At 46.0% G+C, this 18,071-nt stretch overlaps 1 protein-coding gene across 1 annotated transcript in view; it reads left to right on the top strand.

The window, feature by feature from the left end:
- The window catches only part of FAM3B (FAM3 metabolism regulating signaling molecule B), a 36,547-nt gene extending 19,620 nt beyond the window's left edge, over window positions 1-16,927 (top strand). The window contains exons 4-8 of the mRNA XM_059392378.1: window positions 7,555-7,613; window positions 8,529-8,579; window positions 9,547-9,634; window positions 10,652-10,784; window positions 16,803-16,927. Coding sequence (XP_059248361.1) covers window positions 7,555-7,613; window positions 8,529-8,579; window positions 9,547-9,634; window positions 10,652-10,784; window positions 16,803-16,892 — 421 coding nt within the window. The 3' untranslated portion in view covers window positions 16,893-16,927. The remainder of the gene's footprint in view (window positions 1-7,554; window positions 7,614-8,528; window positions 8,580-9,546; window positions 9,635-10,651; window positions 10,785-16,802) is intronic.
- The last annotated feature ends 1,144 nt before the right edge of the window (window positions 16,928-18,071 follow it).

Here is an 18,071-nt window from a genome sequence, read left to right on the forward strand (position 1 = left end):
CTGTAAACTCTGTTTATACCTCTTGTCCATTTTCACCTCTTTCCTTGGCCTTTCTTTGTCTATGTACAAGATTCTTTATATATTAAAGTAATTAGGCTTTTTTGTGTGTTGTAAAAACTCTTCTCCATATTTTATCTTTTCACTTACTTAAATGGTATTTTTAAATATGCTTGTGCTCTAGTTAATATAAGATCTATAACAAAGAAAAAAAAACAAACTTCATAGTGAAAGCAAAAATTTTAAATTTAAAAAAAGCAACAAAACTAGAAAGCAATCCAAGTATGATGGTACCACAGAGAACAAATGTATCTCACATAATAGGAAGTGGTCTGAAGGTCACCAGTGAAGGAGAACAACTCTTAGATCATAGTACATCAACTCCCAATGATGCTCCAGACAAGAAACACATGCATACGGAACTGAGGTCATGGGGCAACCCAATGCCCTGAAAATGGGAGAGACAGGTGAATTCACAGCATCACACCTCAGCTAGAGCCAGTGTCAGACAGGGATCCTGCAGGGGCAATTGACTAGTTGCTGGAGACTGAATTTGGACTGTTTTGAGAGATTAAAACTCCTAGAGAAGCCCCTACACTCTCCTGGTTTTTCTGCCAGGAAGCCCACCTGGCTCAGAGTAAAGATCAAAGAAAAATCCCCTCATGCTTTTGTCAGGGGGAAGGGAGAGTAGCTATTCTGAAATATACCCACAGTGTTCTCTCTTCTCCTTAACAATGGTCTACCTTCAAGGGAAATTGTTTTGCCAGAGTCTAACCAATGTGAGTTTTACCAGGTACTAACTGCCCTGTTGGAGGAAAATACCCAGCATCATTCTTTCTCACCTTTCTGGATCACCTAAGGAGTGAAAGAAAAAAAAAAATATGGCCACCTGTGAAGGCCACCGCCTAGTGACACAGACTCACCAAAAGACTGAGACCCAATCTTAGGACTGTAGAACATTTCCCCTTCCCCACAACTTACCACCACATAAATAAGCTCCTTTAAAATAACAGGGGGTTACAGCACAAAAGAACCACAAGGCTAAACCCCAAAAAGGAGTCTCAAAAAATAAATAAATAAAAGATAAAAAGAGGGGCACCTGGGTGGCTCAGTGGGTTAAGCCTTTGCCTTCAGCTCAGGTCATGATCCCAAGGCCCTGGGATCGAGCCCCACATCAGGCTCTCTGCTCAGCAAGGAGCGTGGTTCCTCCTCTCTCTCTCTCTGCCTGCCTCTCTGCCTACTTGTGATCTCTCTCTCTGTATCCAAAAAAAAAAAAAAAAAAAAAAAAAAAAAAAAAAGATAAAAAGAGTCTCTTGGGATACCCAAGACATAGGGGAAAAGTTTTAGTCTTTGACACCTACAGCCACAGCATATAACAAACACAGCTCACTCCTAGCCAGATGAACATAAAGATTTCAGAATAAAGTTCTATTTATCTCTGTTCCTTTTAACTGACATACAAATGTCTGGCTTTTAACAAAAATAGCAAGGCATACTAAAGGCAAACAACACAGATTGATGAGATAGGGCAAGTATTAGAAGTTAACTCAAATATGGCAGAGATTTTGCAATTAGTAGATCAGGAACTTGAAACAATGGTGATTATTATGCTCCAATAGAAAAGGTGGGTGGAATAAAGGAACATATGAGTAATGCAAGCAGAGAGATAAAAAAACCCCAGGAAGAATCAAAAGGAAATAGTGGAAATTGAAAAGACTGTAACAGAAATGGAAAACACCTTTGATGGGTTCATCAGTAGAAGAGATACAACCAAGGAAAGGATCAATGAGCTTGAGGTTATGTCAAAGGGATTTCCCAGAGTGGAGGAGGAAAAGAAGACAAAAATGACTGAAGGAAAAAACAAAAACAGAACAGAATATCCAAGAACAGTGAGACAAGTACAGAAGGCATAATGTGTAATAGGGAACCATAAGAAGGGAGAGAGGAAGGAACAGAAATATTTGAAGTAGTGTTGTGCTGGAAATTTTCTAAAATTATTGACAGACACGGAACCACAGATCCAGGGAACTCGATGATACTAAGTAAGATGAATACGAAAACATCTACACCCAAGTATGTTATATTCAAACTACAGAAGACCAAAGGCAAAGAGAAAATCTTGTAAGAAGCCAGAAGCAAACAAACCAAAACAAAACAAAACAAAAACAAAAAACCCCACTTACCTATAAAGGAAGAAAGAGAAGAGTTATATTGGGCTTTTTTTCAGAAACCATGCAAACTAGAAGAGAATGGGATGAAAGCAAATGGTTGAGGCTGTTAGGTTCCCATCAGTGTATGAAAGTTGGTCCACCATCATACTCACCAATACTTGTATGGTCATTTTTCTAATCTTGGGCGTCCTAATAGGGATGTAATGGTATCTGAGGTTTAGTTTGCAATTTTCTAATAACTAATGATTGTGCATATCTCTTCCTGTGTGTTTATTTGCCATGTGTGTATCTTATTTGGTGAAGTATCTATTTAAGTTTGTGGTCAAGTTTTCATTTTTTTTTTCTTATTACTATTGAGATTTCTTTATATATGCTGTATACAAGTCCTTCATCAAATACATGATTTGCACATATTTTCTCCCAGTTTGTGGCTTACCTTTTTCTTCTCTTAACTGTGTTTAACAAAGAGCAGAAATATTTTAACTTTAATGAGGTCCAATTTACCAGTTTTTTTTTTTTTTTAATTTTAGGATCATACTTTTTGTCTCATATCTTAGATCTTTTTGCCTAACTCAAGGTCACAGAAATTTTCTTCTATTTTTTCTTTCAGAAATTTGATGGTTTTAGATTTTTCATTTCATACACTGTGAGGTAGCCATTTGGGGTTAATTTTTATGTATGGTATAAAATATGGATTGAAATCATTTTTTTAATGTTGGTATCCAATTGTTCTAGCACAATTTATTCAGAATACTGTCTTACTCTACTGATTTTCCTTTGCACCATTGGCAAAATCATGTGACTATATATGTGTGTATCTAATTCTGGATTCTCCAGTCTCTTCCATTTATCTGTCTGTCTTTTCACTATATACAATGTTTTGATAAATGTAAATTTACAGTAATTCTTAAAGTTTAATAACATAATTTCTTCAGTTTTGTTTTCCTTTTTCAAAATCATTTTCTCTATCCTAGATTCTTCCCATATTTATATGAATTGTAGAGTCAGCTTATAAATTTCTATGCAAAATCCTGTTGGTTTTTTATTGGAATTGCATTGGAACTCTAGATCAATTTGGGTAAAACTGACATTGTAGCAATATTTAATCTTTTACTCAGCAAACATTGTTGTTCTCCATTTACTTAAATTTTCTTTAACTTGATTCAGAGATGTTTTTATGGTATTCAGTGTACATATCTTGCAGCTCTTTTACTATTTTTATCTCTAAGTATTTCATTTTTGATGCTGTAGTATATTTTTAAAAATTTTTAATTTACAACTGTTCATTGCTTGTATATAGAAATAGAATTGATTTTTGTATAATGATCTTATATCCCACAACTTTGCTAAGCTCACTTATTAGTTCTAACAGTTTTTTTTTTAACATTGGATTTTCTACATAGATGGTAATGTCAGCTAACTATCCCCAACCCAGCCCCAATAAAAGGCAGTTTTACCACTTTCTAATCTGCATGCCTTTGTTTTCTTTTTCTTGCCTGAATGCACTGGAGAGAACCTCTGTTACAATGCTGAATGGAAATGATGAGAGTAGACATAATTGCCTTTTTCCTTGTCTTGGAGAGAAAGTATTCCACTATTCATCATTAAGTATGATGTTAATTAGGGATTTTTTTTGTAGGAGTCTTTCTATTTCAAGGTTTCTGAGAGTTTTTAATCAGTGATAGATATTGGATTTTGTCAGATGTTTTTTCTGTATCTCTTGAGGGGATTATATGGTTTGTCTTTCTTAGTCTGCTAATATAGTGAATTACTTTTTTGAACATTAAACCAACCTTGCCTTTTCTGATAAATCCCACTTGCTTGTAATATCCTATCCTTTTAATATGTTGTTAGATTCAGTTTGTTAAAATTTTACTAAGAATTTTTATATCTGTGTTCTTGAGGGATATTTGTCTGTGGTTTTCTTGTTATTTTTTCTCTGGTTTTGATATCAAGGTGGAATGTGGTGGTGAGTATTCACTGCAATACTCTGAGACAGTTGGTAAAGAATTAGTATTATTTATTTAAGGATTTGGTGCAATTTCCCAGTGAAGACTTCTGGCCTAGAATTTTCTTTGTGAGAATATTTTTAACTACAAATCTCATGTTCTTCAATAAGTACAGAGGTACTCAAGTTATCTGTTTCTTCTTGAGTGAGCCACATTATTTGGGGGTGCACAAAGGAAAACAGTAGTTTTCTACTACTTTCCTTAAACTACTGATTTCCTTTATGTTCCCCCCAGTACTCCGAGTGCATTGTACTCTGGTCATCAAACGTGTGGTCGTTTTCCCCCACTTCAAGCAGTTATCTGCAGTACCAGCTGGTGGTTGGATCTACAGTTCAACTTGATTCTGATATACCTACTTGAAGATGGCCTCAGACTCCGCAGGTTAAGGGCTTTAGTTTCACAAGACTTTCCACCACCACACCCCTGCCAATTTCACATACCAATCACAAGTCCCAGATTGTCATTATACTTCTGACCAATTGCCTGTAAACCAGAGTTCCCATGCACCCCTCTTTGGGTTTGGTTATTTGCCAGAATAGCTCACAAAATTCAGAGCAACACATTTTCCAACTCGTTATAAAAGAATACCGTAAGGGGGGAGGGGCACCTGGGTGGCTTAGTGGGTTAAAGCCCCTGCCTTTGGCTCAGATCATGATCTCAGGGTCCTGGGATCAAGCCCCGCATCGGCTTCTCTGCTCAGCAGGGCACCTTCTTCCCCACCCCCTTTCTGTGTCTGCCTCTCTGCCGACCTGTGATCTCTGTTTTTCAAATAAATAAATAAATCTTTAAAAAATTTAAAAAAGAAATAAAGCTGAGATACGTCCACCCATGCATCAAATGTGTAATATAATCACACAAACGTCTGTTTGTGCATATGTGCATGTATTTCAACTGGGTATTGTTCTGGGGGGGGGGAATTGCACAGATACCCTCAACTTCTGTGATCTCCTAGAGGAACTTATAAGACTCAGGAACAGCTAATACTTACAGATAAGGTTTATTACAGCAAAAGACAGAACAAAAGTTTCTGTATGGTCTGCTGGTGGTGAATTCTCAATTTACTTTTCTCTGAAACACCTTTATCTCATCATCCTTGCTGTAAGATTTTCCCAGGTAGTGTTTCAGCCCAGACAGAGACCGTTCCATTGTCTTCTGGCTTCCATTGTTTGTCTTGAGAGTCAGTGAACAATTGAATTGCTGATATGATGAAAGTAATGGCCTTTTTCCCCCCTCTCCGACTGTCTTTCAGCATCTGTACCCTGTTTCTGTTGTTACTGCTTTATTTTCTTTGGGGCTCATTGGGCTTCTTAAATACATACAAATCAGAGTTCTTCATCACATTGAACAAATTCTCTGCCATTTTCTCTTCTGCCCCACTTACCTTCTCCTGAGCACCTGAGACCCCTACAAACATATGTCAGATCTTATTACTATGTTCTCAGTAGCTTTCAGTCTGTTTTGTATTCTCCATCTTTGTATCTTTCGTTGTAGACAGACCTGTTTTCCTCTGAGCTGTGGCTCAGTTTACAGATCTTCTTCTGTGCCTGATCTGCTGTGAATACCCTCCACTGACTACCAACTGTGCTTGTCACATTAATTTAGATTTAGAGCTTCATTTAGAGCTTCTAGCCAGTTTGAAATGTTTTGCTTTTACTTACTGTCTTCATTAGTATTTTAAGTATAGTTACTTTGAAATATTTTGGATAAATGAGGTATTAGCTGGTCTCTTCTTTTTTGAGGGTTTTTGCTTGGTATAAACCAGGGACTTAGAATCATTAGCAGAATAGAATGGTCTGAATAAATGTTAAAGACTGAGATTTAGGGGGACCCACCTGGTTGACTTAAAATCTGGCTGCTGTTATTCAGCTCTGATCTATTTCTGGTTCATTCTTATTTTTGAGATTCAACCATTTTTTACCCCAACCCAATAGATTGGAAGATTTAACATGGCCTTCCCTTTGGTGGGCCTGGTCTTCCAACTTTTATCCCCCAAGCCTCACCTCACATGGTTCTCAAAAGTGCTACTCATCTCCTTTGATACTTTTTCTGGAATTAGTTAGCAAATGCTCCTGAGGCAAAATAACTTCATTTGCTGGGCTCACCCCCTTGAAACTCAGTATTCCCCCACATCCTGGCTTCAGTGCTCTTTATTTCCTTGTGAAGTCTCCAATACAGTCTAGTAGGTACTCTTTAAATCCCATTTTTAAATTTTTCTCTATGAGAAGTTAGGTTCAGATCACCCCCACTTTCCATTATCATAAATGGAACTTTCTTTTTCTTTTTCAAAATATTATAGAATATTCTCTAAAGTTGTCAAAAAGCTACTCTTCCAAAAAGGACTCATACTAGAAAGCCCCCAGGGGAGTTTAGATAAATGTGTTAAGAGCAGATAGAAAATGACAGTGCTGTAACCACTATTCTGAAGCATGGGAAAAGGAGGAAAACTTTCAAATTCTTTTTGTGACACTAGCAAAACCCTGACTCTAAAACCTGATGGGGGTGTCAGGCACCTGAGGGGCTTAGTCAGTTGAGTGTCTGCCTTCAGCTCAGGTCATGATTTCAGAGTCCTGGGACCAAGCCCCACATCAGGCTCCCTGCTTAGCAGGGAGTCTGCTTCTCCTTCTGACTTTCTCCCCTCTCATGCTCCCTCTCTTTCTTAACTAAATAAATGAAATCTTAAAAAAAAAAAACTTGACAGAAGGGGCAAACACACACAAAATTCTAGAATCTTTAATAATAAATACCACCTCCAGGAAAGTCAGTCTTCTTACTGGTTTTAGGTCACAATTCATTTGAAGTTGGCCCTATTCTCCAACTTAAAAGTGAAAATTAAGTGAAATAATAGGAAGTATTTATTTGAGGAGGTAAACTGTCTTCCATTTTGTGGCTTGATGAAAGGATCACCAAGAGTCCAACCAGGCCTCTGTCAGTATGGGGAAAGAGAGTGTATACATGGGGAGCAGACTTGGGTGAGATCCATGCCCAACTGATCGACCTCTTATGACTTCCTGTAAGATGGAAAATGAATGCTTAGGAGGTGGTGGAAGAGTGTGAGAAAATATTTGTAAAGAGCCTGTGCTCAACAAATCCTAGATTTTCCTGTCTCTGGCCATTTGTCTAGATTGTAGGAGTAAGAGCAGCTTCCGTGTTCCCCAAGGGACTGATTCTGTAGAAGCTTGGGGGTGGGTATGTGTGGAGCAAGGATGAGGGTGACTTTCAAGGGATCTGAGCCAAGGCCCGTGCATCTCTTCGAGGAAATGGCAAGTGCCAGTGATAGGGACCAGCGTTCTGCCAAGAGAAGGGCTTATGGAACAGGGAGCCCTACTCATTGCTTAGTAAGACAGGGATTCTTTGACTGACTCTTATTTACATTTCAGGCTCATGGGAGAAAAGACTAGAAATATTGGAAGAGGAATAAATATTGCCATTGTCAATTGTGAGTTATTAAATGTTTTCTTTTAAACTTCCCTAAAGTTTCCACGGTTGGATTTTCAAAGATACCTTGGGTTTTCAATGATTTTTGCAAATGATCTAGTCTGGGATTCTATTTTAATGCATTTTAAAATTCTTTGATTATTTTTATAATACCTCACTTTACAGGTTATTTGTGGTTCCTGGAAAAAAAAAGAAAAAAGTCAGGGGCTCCTGGCTGGCTCAGAAGAATGTGTGACTCTTGAACTCAGGGTCATGTGTTTGATCCCCACGTTGGGTGTAGAGATTACTAAACACAAAGTTTGTTTTTTAAAATAGTCTAATAGGCCTTTAAGAAAACAGTAAAGGACCAGCAGAAGGCAGGGGTCAAGTTAAGCAGGCTGTGAGGGCACAGATCATTCTGGAGTCGCTCTTGGATTCCACCCTGCAGCGGGTGAGGCTAGAAGCCGGTTTCCACCTCTGTGAGAAAAGGCCAATTAGGGCCTCAGGGGAGCAAGTCTTGGCCTATTCTTAGGCCTGGGAAAGACATCCTGTCACAGCTGCCACCAGAGGCCCTTTACCAGGAGACCTGTCAGAGGTTTTGGGAAAGGGCTTTGTGTGCTGTGACTGAGAGCACGTGGGGTGCATGGTCCCCTGACCACGGGGCTGTGGGAACCGAAACAAAAACACCTGCTCTGAGAATCCCATTGGAAAACCTAAAGTCCGAAGCAGAGGGGGCTGAGGTGGGTGCTCTGGGGTTCCTGTGGGAGAGGCAGGGCAGCAGGACAGAGCAGAAGGTCCACCTAGCTGGCAGTCGGCAGGAGGACCGTTCTAGAACTGCTGACCAGGCCAAGGAGTGCTGTTTTGAGCACCATGGTGCCACAGATGGGCCCTGAGTCCACTGAATGTTCTTTTTAAAAACCATTTCTTTTATTTTCAGATGTGACTGGGAAAGCGATAGCATCACGGTATTTTGATATGTTTGAAGGTGGTAAGAAAACTCTTTTCCTATGAAAACGAATTAGAAGCATGAAGATAAAAAGACACAAATCAAAGTGTCAAACATTCTTAGTTGTCTACTAAAACAAGGTGCCAGAAGCTCGTAGGAGTATTCTAGAACAGTCTGACAGAAGCCCTCTTGTCTCTTAATTGAGTTCATATGATCAAGTTTGAAGGCATTAGCTAGAACATGTCTTCTCGGGTCACACTTGTCCTGGGCCTTTTATTTTTGTTGCTTCATCAGATAATAAGAGAAAACATTTTTTAAATCAAACGTATATAAAACAATGGAATCAGCCTCCAGGCCTGGACATCATTATTCCCGTCCTGTTTGTGGTGCGCCCCTGCACTCCGCGCACACGTCCTGGAACAAGCGGCGCACGTTCTCCTTCCGTGGCCTCCAGTCTGGGCACTGGGCTTGAGTGCAGAGGTCAGTCAGGTTATGGCAGCCCCTTTTATTTTTATCAAACAGTAAGAATTATTAAAAACAAGGCTTTATAAAGAGAACAGAGTAATAAGAAATGTCTGGACACACTTACAGGAACTGTGCATTTTTACTCTGTAATTAAGGTGAGCACCGCCCAGTGGGAAATAATGGGGCTTGAGATCAGCTTCCTGTTGTTGCTGTGAGGCCCAGATACGTCCCTCAGCAAAGACTTGCCACACTCAGTCTGGTCTGCAAGTCTGATTTCTGGCCCCCTTCTGCAAGTTGGTGTCCTGGGACCCCTCTGCAGTGGTTGTCGCTGGCCTCCGGTTAGAGTCATAGGATCCTCACGATGTGCTCGTGTCCCTCGCCTCTGTGGGTCCCAGCCTGGAGCCCAGCGGCCATCCACTCACTAGTGGAGACGAGCTCCAGGAATTAGAAGATTCAGAGGACACAGCAGCTAAGCCCAGAGGAGGCACAGCGTCTGGGGGAGCAAGCAACAGGGACCTAAAGCAGATTTGCATTGACCTGACAGATAACTCTGGACCGATGGTGACCTTCATTCAGAGTGCACCTCCCAAGTCCCTGCTCTTCATGGTGACCCAGGACGACGGTGCAAGCAGGTGAGCGTGGACGGACTCTCCCCTGTGGCAGGGACAGGGGAAGCCGGCTGGAGCAAGGGGCTTTCTTAAGGAAAAGGAAGGGGAGCCCATCACAAAGTGGACTGTGTTCAGTCCTAGACGCTAAGGAATATTCTCGGGAGCAAGAAAGAACCGCCACGGACCCGGATTTGGACAGAAAAGCTACACTCAGGGTGGGACTTACAGAAATAGGAAAGGAAATCGGGAAAGAATTCTCTATATGAATAGCAACTGATTGAAAAGGAAACACACGCACACACACCCCTTCCTGTGGGAGGAAGTTGGTCTGGCCCCCGTGTAGCTCGGAAGCTTGCTCTTCTGAGTAAACACTGGTGTGTTCACTGCCAAACTTCCATGAGCCTTCCACGAACCCCAGAGTACTTCTGTACCCTGTAAGTCTGGCTCCTGAACAAGGCATTCCCCAAATTTATTTGGCCTCGGATCCTATTTTTAATGGGGCATCTCATCAGACAGAAGCTATCTGATACACGCTTGGAAAAATTCCGATTTAACTCGGGAACATCTCAGCCCATTTTTTTCTTTCCCTTTCTGCCTCCTCCCTTCGCTTACTCTAAGTCGCCTGCTCTGACAATGGTGGCGTTGTTTTAGGGTTTTCTTTCTTTGGTGATACCGACCTTTCTGAAAACGAAAGGGACTGTTTTGACCTGTTCTTTCACCTTTCGCCAACTTCTGCCTCCTTTTGTGGTGAGTGAACAGGAGGGGCAGCCAAGACCAAAACCGACACTGGCTGAACGGAAAGTGTGATTGGATCCCAAGACACAGGGCTTCTGAGAATTAAGAATTAAAGCTCTGTGCCCAAACCTGAGGCTCAAAGAGCCCCTGATGTGGCCGTATGTTTAACTAGAAATTTGACGCCCTCCCGCTGGACGCCCCAGGAGGAGGTGGGTTGCTCTCGAAGCCTCTTTGCTAGGACAACGGCGGTGTGACACACCGAGGTCCCCACGGGGACATTCACACGCCTTTCCTCTCTCCCCCCAGGCTGAAGGAGGACGCCAAGAAGGTCATAGAAGCCCTTGGAAGTAAACAAATCAGGAGCATCCGGTTCAGGTCCAGCTGGGTGTTTCTCACAGCAAAAGGCTTCGAGCTTCCTGCAGAAATTCAGAGAGAAAATGTGAGTGCTTTTAAATGTCGCTTCCCACAAGTGGTTAGTGTAGGACACCCTGTAATTTCTAAGGTTGTGGGTCGGTGATGGCTCCTGGTCCCCAGGACATTCCTGCACGAAGTGCGTGCCACACGGGGCCACGCGGAGCCGGCTGCCTGGGTTTGAACCCTGGGTTCGCTCGTGGGAATGTGCCTGGGACTCTGCATTCCTGAGTCCCGGGCGAATGGCGGTAGGGGCCTGATCCGTCGTTGTAAGTAAAATAGTCCATCATATGAGGGTTGTAGACCTTGCCCGTTACATCAGGAAAAGGCACTCGACTGAAGCTCACGCTTCCCAAATCTCTTTAAAAATAGACAGTTCCTCATGGGCTGTGGGTCCCGCCTTCTGTCATGGGTCAGCCAGCATGGGCTGGGGCAAGCCTCTTGGGCCCTTGCCTGTGTTTGGAGACCGGTGACGGCGCCGGGTGATGGGCTCACCCGGCCTGTGTGTGCAGGTTCCGAAGACACGGGATAAACCCAGCTCGCGGCGCTGCCATGGCTCAAGCCGGCTTGCTTTTAAGCCCCCATCGTGTCCCCTTTATGGAAGAGTAGAAAGAGCAAGAGAATCAAGTTGTAACGAATTAATTTGGTCGCCTGTGAAAATTGCAACTGAGCACTGGTGAACGTCAGAGTCCCCAGCCGGCGCCTCTGGGGACGGTCACATGGCCCCTTTGGGAGACACAGCTCTTTGGGAGACAAGACAGCTCCCAGGAGAGGAAGGAGCAGTCGCATGACCATGGAGCGAAGTCACCGACTCTTCCCAGGGAAAGGCTTCCTCTCCTGGAGCCAGAAACTCGGAGGAGACAGAGGCTGGGCGCCCTCAGCCCGGGCGAGTGGCTGCTTCTGACTTCAGGCTGGGACCCCTGGTCTTGGTCCTGGTCCCCTCCTAGCACCGTGTGCTGTGGCTGTGGGTCTGGGAAGGGAGACAGACGGAGGCAGACCGCGGCTGGGCCTCTCCTTGTTGGCAGGATCCCCTCGCAGGGGAAGGGGGCCGGGGGAGGTGGGAGGTCAGTGTGGCCGCGCGAGCAGGTGACTCATCGCCGGCTCCCAGGGGCGCCCCGCAGCCCCTCTGAAGCCCCCCGGACGCAGCACTCTGGAGGCTCCGAAATCAGGCTTGTTTAACACGCGTCGACAAAAGCACGTTTCCCCTTGTGACTCTCGCGTGCTTTCGTGGACCGAGCCAGTCGTGCAGGACGTGTCGGGAGCGTCTACTCGGTGCTCTAGCGTGGACTTCTTGGTACTAGTGACTGGGTCTGGACACCACCCAGTGTACCGGCAGGACCTCAGACACATGTCCCAGTGAGAGACATGCCCCGGGCTCTGTGTGGTAGCACCGTCTGGACCACATGGCATAGTGCGCTAAGTCAGGCACAGCCAGGGGCCGGGGCTTGGCGTCCTGTGTCAGATTTGCCAGGGGCCACGAGTGATCCCATGCAAACCGCTTGACCTCCATGGGCCTGTCTGCTGCTCTGGGCAATGGGTTGAAATCTAGGTAGCTCCTCAGGGCCCGGCGGCTCTGACGGGGAGATGCACCCCGCAGACCCGTGGCCTTTGTCAGGCTGACCCCGCCGATTAAGACAGCATGCCTCTCCTCGGCCCTTGTATGATCAGCAGCAGTCTGGCCCTTTAAGGATCTCCCGGCTTCTTCCGCTCAGCTGTGTGGTCTTGGGAAAGTTACTCAGCCTCTCTGTGCCTCAGAATCCTCTCTCAGGAGAAAGGAATAAAGACCACGCCTACACCTACCACACCTGAAGAGTACATGAGAATAGTGTAGAGTCCTGGAATCCAGAGCGACTTTGCAGGCCACCCGAGCTGCAATCGCAGGGTGGGGCCTGGCGGGTGATTCTGATGCACGGGAAGGGTTGGACCCATTGTCCTGATAGAGGTCCCAATCCCCTGTGCCCCTCCCGGCTTCCCCCTAACATCCCCTTCTGCCCCCCCCCCCCCAGTTGCGTTACCCCGTGTGCTCTCCTTCCTCCGCGCTCCCACCTCCCTGGGGGCCTCTCCCCGCCAGCCGTGGGTCGGGAGGCAGCCAGAGCGCAGGCCAGGCCCCGAGGAAAGTGCTGCCCTCCCTGCCATGCCTCTGGGGCCCCAGGGGGTCCTCGCTATCGGAAAAGCCTAGAGTGAGGAGCAGCTCTAACGTCTCAACAGCCAGCTTCCCTGTCGATGTTCCGCTAAGATGTTTAAAATAAAATTGATTTGAATCGCAAAGTAGCAATGGCCCTCGCTTCCTTATCTTCTCTCTGAGGAGAGTGAGCTTCTGAAAGGGGAGAAATCAAGGGCAGAGTGGGCGTCCGAACGCTGCCCTGGGCTTAGAAGACCGGCGTCTCGGAGCAGGGGCGCTACGGGAATTTCAGGAAAAGGCCTGTCTCGCCTGTACGTGTGTGTTGGTCTCGGTCGTTCCAAGAGTAGGAGGATGAGACCTGAGTGCTGTGGGCCGTGCTGGTGGGAGCTGTTAGAGCCGTGGCTTAGGGACACGAAAGGGGCTTTGCTCAGATGCTGACTGAGGCCTGAGCCGGGGCAGGGCCTCAGGGGCGTCTCACCCAGAGAGCGAGTCGAGCACTACTGGGGAATCAGTATGCCTTCCTGTTTGGGGTGTGCAGACTTCCTGCTGGACTTCCCAGGGGTGGTGTTTGGCTGTGTGGGGCGGGCCTTCCCAGCCCTGGCTGGTCCCCAGCCACTATCCCCACCCTGCCCCTCTTGGCTCCCAGAGCCAGCTTCCCAGGCACAGCCCGCAGGTCACCCGCACGTTCAGAAGCCTTCACCAGCCCCACTTACCCATCGAACTGAATTTTAAAATGTAAGAGACTTGCTTTGTTTCACACTACCCAGGGAGGGGTCAATACAAAGTTGTTCCACGTTCCTGTCCCAGCTTAAAGGGAAACTGTCCCCATGTCCAGAGCCCCAGGCATCCTGCAAGTGAAAGAGGAGGAAGGCCTTGAGTTTCTTGCAGCACACCCCCAGAAGAAAAGCGAGGGCATCCACATCATGAGCCCGAGGAACACCTGAGAGAAGCTTCTGCTGGCAGCTCGCGTCGCTGTGCCATTGAAAACCCGGCTGACATCAGCATCCTAACCTCCGTGAATCCCCAGCCAGGGCACTGGGCTGCAGTGGGCTGTTGCCGGTCACCTCCCTCCTGGAGCCCTCCAGGAAACCTTCCAGGAGCCCAGACTTGGGTGGTAACTGATCGCAGGGCTGACCACCAGCCCGTCACAGAGGCGTCTTGCACTAACCTGCCCTCCATCGCTCTGTGGAGCACAGACTCTCCCCTGCACACCGTGGACATCGCCATTCCTTGCAGCAACAGTGGAGCTCCCTCAGGGGGTCCGAAGTGGAGGACGCTGGCCTGGGAAGTTCTGCGCATGCGTGGCACCGTTTCCTGGGTGCGCCCGCGGGCGGTCGTGTCTTACTTCACAGAGATGCTGACAAGATTGCAGAGAAGAACAGGCCAGCGCTGGAAAGGCCGTGACCAAGGAGGGATTTCAGGGCGCACTGCTCCAGCTCCTGACTGACGGCTGAACTTGAAGGTGCAGGCTCATCAAGGACAAGCAAGTGTGCGCTGGGCCTGGTCAGCACTTCCCTCCCGAAGACTCAGTCGGGTGCGGAAGGCTGGTTGGCTGCTCCCGCTGCTCAGGCCATGGAAGGGGTAGGAGCAACCACTGAGTGGCCCCAAGCTGCTCCTCCACAGAGGCAACGCGATAGAAGTAAGATTGATGGAAAATAAACAGTGTCTAAAAAATAATAAAGTAAAAATAAAGCGTTAGAGGCTGATCCAGTGTTCTAAAGGAGGAGGAATCTGAGACCTACAGACTTAGACATAAAGGAGATAGAAGCCTGAAGCAGCACAGCCTGAATCCAGACCTAGACATTCTCGCCCTGAGCTTGGTGACCGGAGGACTGTGATGTCACGTGCCTGAGCCTCCTTGTCTTCGCCCTGAACTGTGGGTGGTCAGCCTGGCCCACTCGGTGTACTCAGCCCGGGATCATCTTTAACATCACCTCCCGCGGTCTCCGTCTTAGTCCCTGGCAGTCTGGAACCAGACCAGTCTGGAACCCTTCTCTTAGCAGCCCAGCCAGTCCACTCCTACTCTGATTTCCATGCTGCAATGCCCCACACGCCGGCGAAGCCGCTACCCCTCCACTTGGCTCTCCTCCACACATGACAGAGCTTTCCCATGCGGGGCCTTTGAGGAATGGGTCATGTTCTCAACCAGTGAATAGCCAGACGACTGGATATCCATATGCTGAAGAATGAATTGGGATCCCAACCTCACACCATATACAAAAATTCAGTTAAAGTGGATCAAATAACTAAAGGTAAAAACTAGAACTACTGAACTCTCAGAAGAAAACATAGGCATAAGTCTTTGTGACCCTGGGTTAGACACAGTTTCTCTGATAGAATAGCAAAAGCACAGAGGACAGAAGAAAGCACAAATACTATCCAGAAACTGAAAAGGTAACCCACAGAATGGGAGAACATATATGCAAATGAAGGACATGTATCCAACATATATAAAGAACTCTTACAACTCAATAATAAAATGACAACCCAATTTTAAAATAGTCAAAGGATCTGACTGGGCCATTCTTCAAAGACAGATAGATGGCCGATAAGCCCATGAAAAGATGCTCCTCGCTAGCCATTAGGAAAATGCAAATAAAACCCAGTGACTCACTAGGATGACTGTAATACCAAAGACCTACTAAGAAGTATGGACAAGGATGTGGAGAAATTAGAACCCTCATACACTGCTGGAGGACATGTGATATACAACTGCTTTTGGGTAACATTCTGGTAATTCCTCAAAAAGTTAGACATACAGTTACCAGATAACCCAGTAATCCTACGTATCAATATTTAGCCGATAGAATGAAAACATATGTTCATCCAAACACTGGTAAGTGAATGTTCATAGCAGTATTACCCACAATAGCCAAAAAAAGGGAAAACAACCCACATGTCTAATTAACAGATTAAAAATGTATAATAAAATATGGTGTACCCATTCACGGGACTATCATGCAACCGTATAAAGAGACGACATGCCGATCTATGCTACAACATAGGTGAACCCTCAAAATATGCTAAGTGAAGAAAAACCAACACACAAAAAACAAATATTGGTATGATTCTGTCTGTATGAAATTTACAGAAAGACAAAATCTGGAGAGACAAAGTAGATGAGTGGCTGCCTAGAGCTGTGGACAGTGGAGTGACCACTGACAGGTGTGCCCCTGCTTGTTCAGGGGACTAGAATGTTTGAAAGTTGGTTGTAGTGATGGTGGCGTATCTCTGTGAATACTAAAAACCATTGAATCCTATGCTTAAATGGATTAATTTTATAGTATGTGAATTACCTCTTCGTAAAGCTGTTACATAGAAAGGAATATAAAACTAGAATTCCACAGTTCCATAACAATGCAAATTATCCCTCTTTTGTATCAGGCTAAGGTGCTCTGTTACTGTGCAAACATCGAAGATATGAAGGGTTAAAGCCCAGTCAGTATGAACACACATTTGCTGAGTAAGGGCCGCGACAGTTTCCCTCAAAAAAATACTCCCCTAAACCCAGAGAATTGAAAATTAAACCTTTGAGCTATGCTGTCCAGTATGGCGGCTTCTAGCCAAATTTGCCTTTATATTTACCTTTATTTAAATTAAATAGAATTTAAAATCAGGTTCATCAGTCTCACTAGCCACATTTTAAGTACTCATGAATGCGACGTGGCAGATGGCTACTCTGCTGGACAGCATGGATGCTAGAACATGGCCTCATTGCAGAAAGTTCTATAACTTCATTAACACCTGGTTCAAATATTATTAAGAAGCACATTGAGGGGAAAAAATCAAGTATCCAGAGTAGGTTAGAGCAAATCCCGTTCTAGGAAATGATTCTCTTTATATGACTTTGCTAGTAACTGACACGTTAAATATTTGTTGAAAAGATTAGTGGCTAAATAAAATTCTTCTCTTTTCTTCACACAGATCAACCACTCTGATAGCACAAGGAACAGATACTCTGGCTGGCCGGCAGAGGTGCAGATAGAAGGCTGCATACCGAAACCACCGAGCTAACGTTGCACACACCCCTAATAAACGTGTAATGTGTAGACCCGTGTGGTGTGGTGTGGCCTGGCCCAGGAATCTTGGCCGACAGTCAAGATTTGATGAGCATTTGAGGGCTCCTGCAAGCGAGCCATGTTTGCTGTATCCAGTCCTGGCACACAGTATGTTTATGCCAGAATTTCTCTAATGAAGGCATTCCTGAGCAGGAAGACTGAAATGGATGGGGATGGTGAGGGGAGGCGGGGATGTGCCCTGGGAAGGAGAGGCTGGGGGAAGCAAGCCCCGTTTGTCGGGGGACAGAGCCACGTGGGATTGGACCTATGCATGTGCCCTAAGACACAGCGACGAAACACACCCTCCTTCCGGGCTGTCCTCTCCTAGGACACTGAACGCGGTCAGAGGGCTTGGCAAAGCTGCCTTAGTCCACTCCCACTGAGCCCTGGGGGTCTGTGAGCTTACTCATCCACCCTGCAGATCTGGGCACGTCTGCCTTCCAGCAGGAGCACCACCACAGTAGCGAAGAAGACCCAGACGAACACAGGGGTGCACTCCACGGGGCCGGCAGGAGGAGCCCCGGCAGGCCCAGTAAGCTCTGCTCTCAAGAGGACAGCTAGATACCCTGCAATTCCCAGGAACACATCGTTAGATCCAAGTGTCCAAGATACCCAGGCTTGGTGAAGGACGTCCAACGACGCCTCTGATCTGGGGTTCAGGCAGCCACCCTGTGGCCAAGCATCCATTCTAACACCACTCCGGGCCTGGCTCTGAGGTCGAGTTGGGGGTCTTGCCTCCCGGAGCCTCCAGCACTTCAGGTGGAAGGGGAGGACTTGGGACGGGTGAATGTGTGCGAGCATCCTTATCAGGAGGACGCCTTTCAACAACCAGCAGCACCTGGCACTTTGAATGTCAGCACCCTTCAAAGTGGCAAACCACCCCTGGCTTGGTGACTTACTGTGGCACTGATTTCTTCTTCATTTGGCATGTGAGTCGCAGATCAGCCAGGCTTGGCCGCAGGGTGCTGGGAGCCAGGCCAGAGGAGGGTCCCTGTAGGCACAGAAGTCAGAAGGAGCAGGAATCCCAGATGCCCCCGAGCCCCTGGCAGGACACACATGGGTGAACCCTATGCCCTGCAGCCCATTGCCGGGTGGTATCAGGGGTATCAGCCATGCGGGCACAAGGGGGCTGTCC

Source organism: Mustela nigripes, chromosome 2, assembly GCF_022355385.1.
Source record: "Mustela nigripes isolate SB6536 chromosome 2, MUSNIG.SB6536, whole genome shotgun sequence".
Lineage (NCBI taxonomy): Eukaryota > Metazoa > Chordata > Mammalia > Carnivora > Mustelidae > Mustela > Mustela nigripes.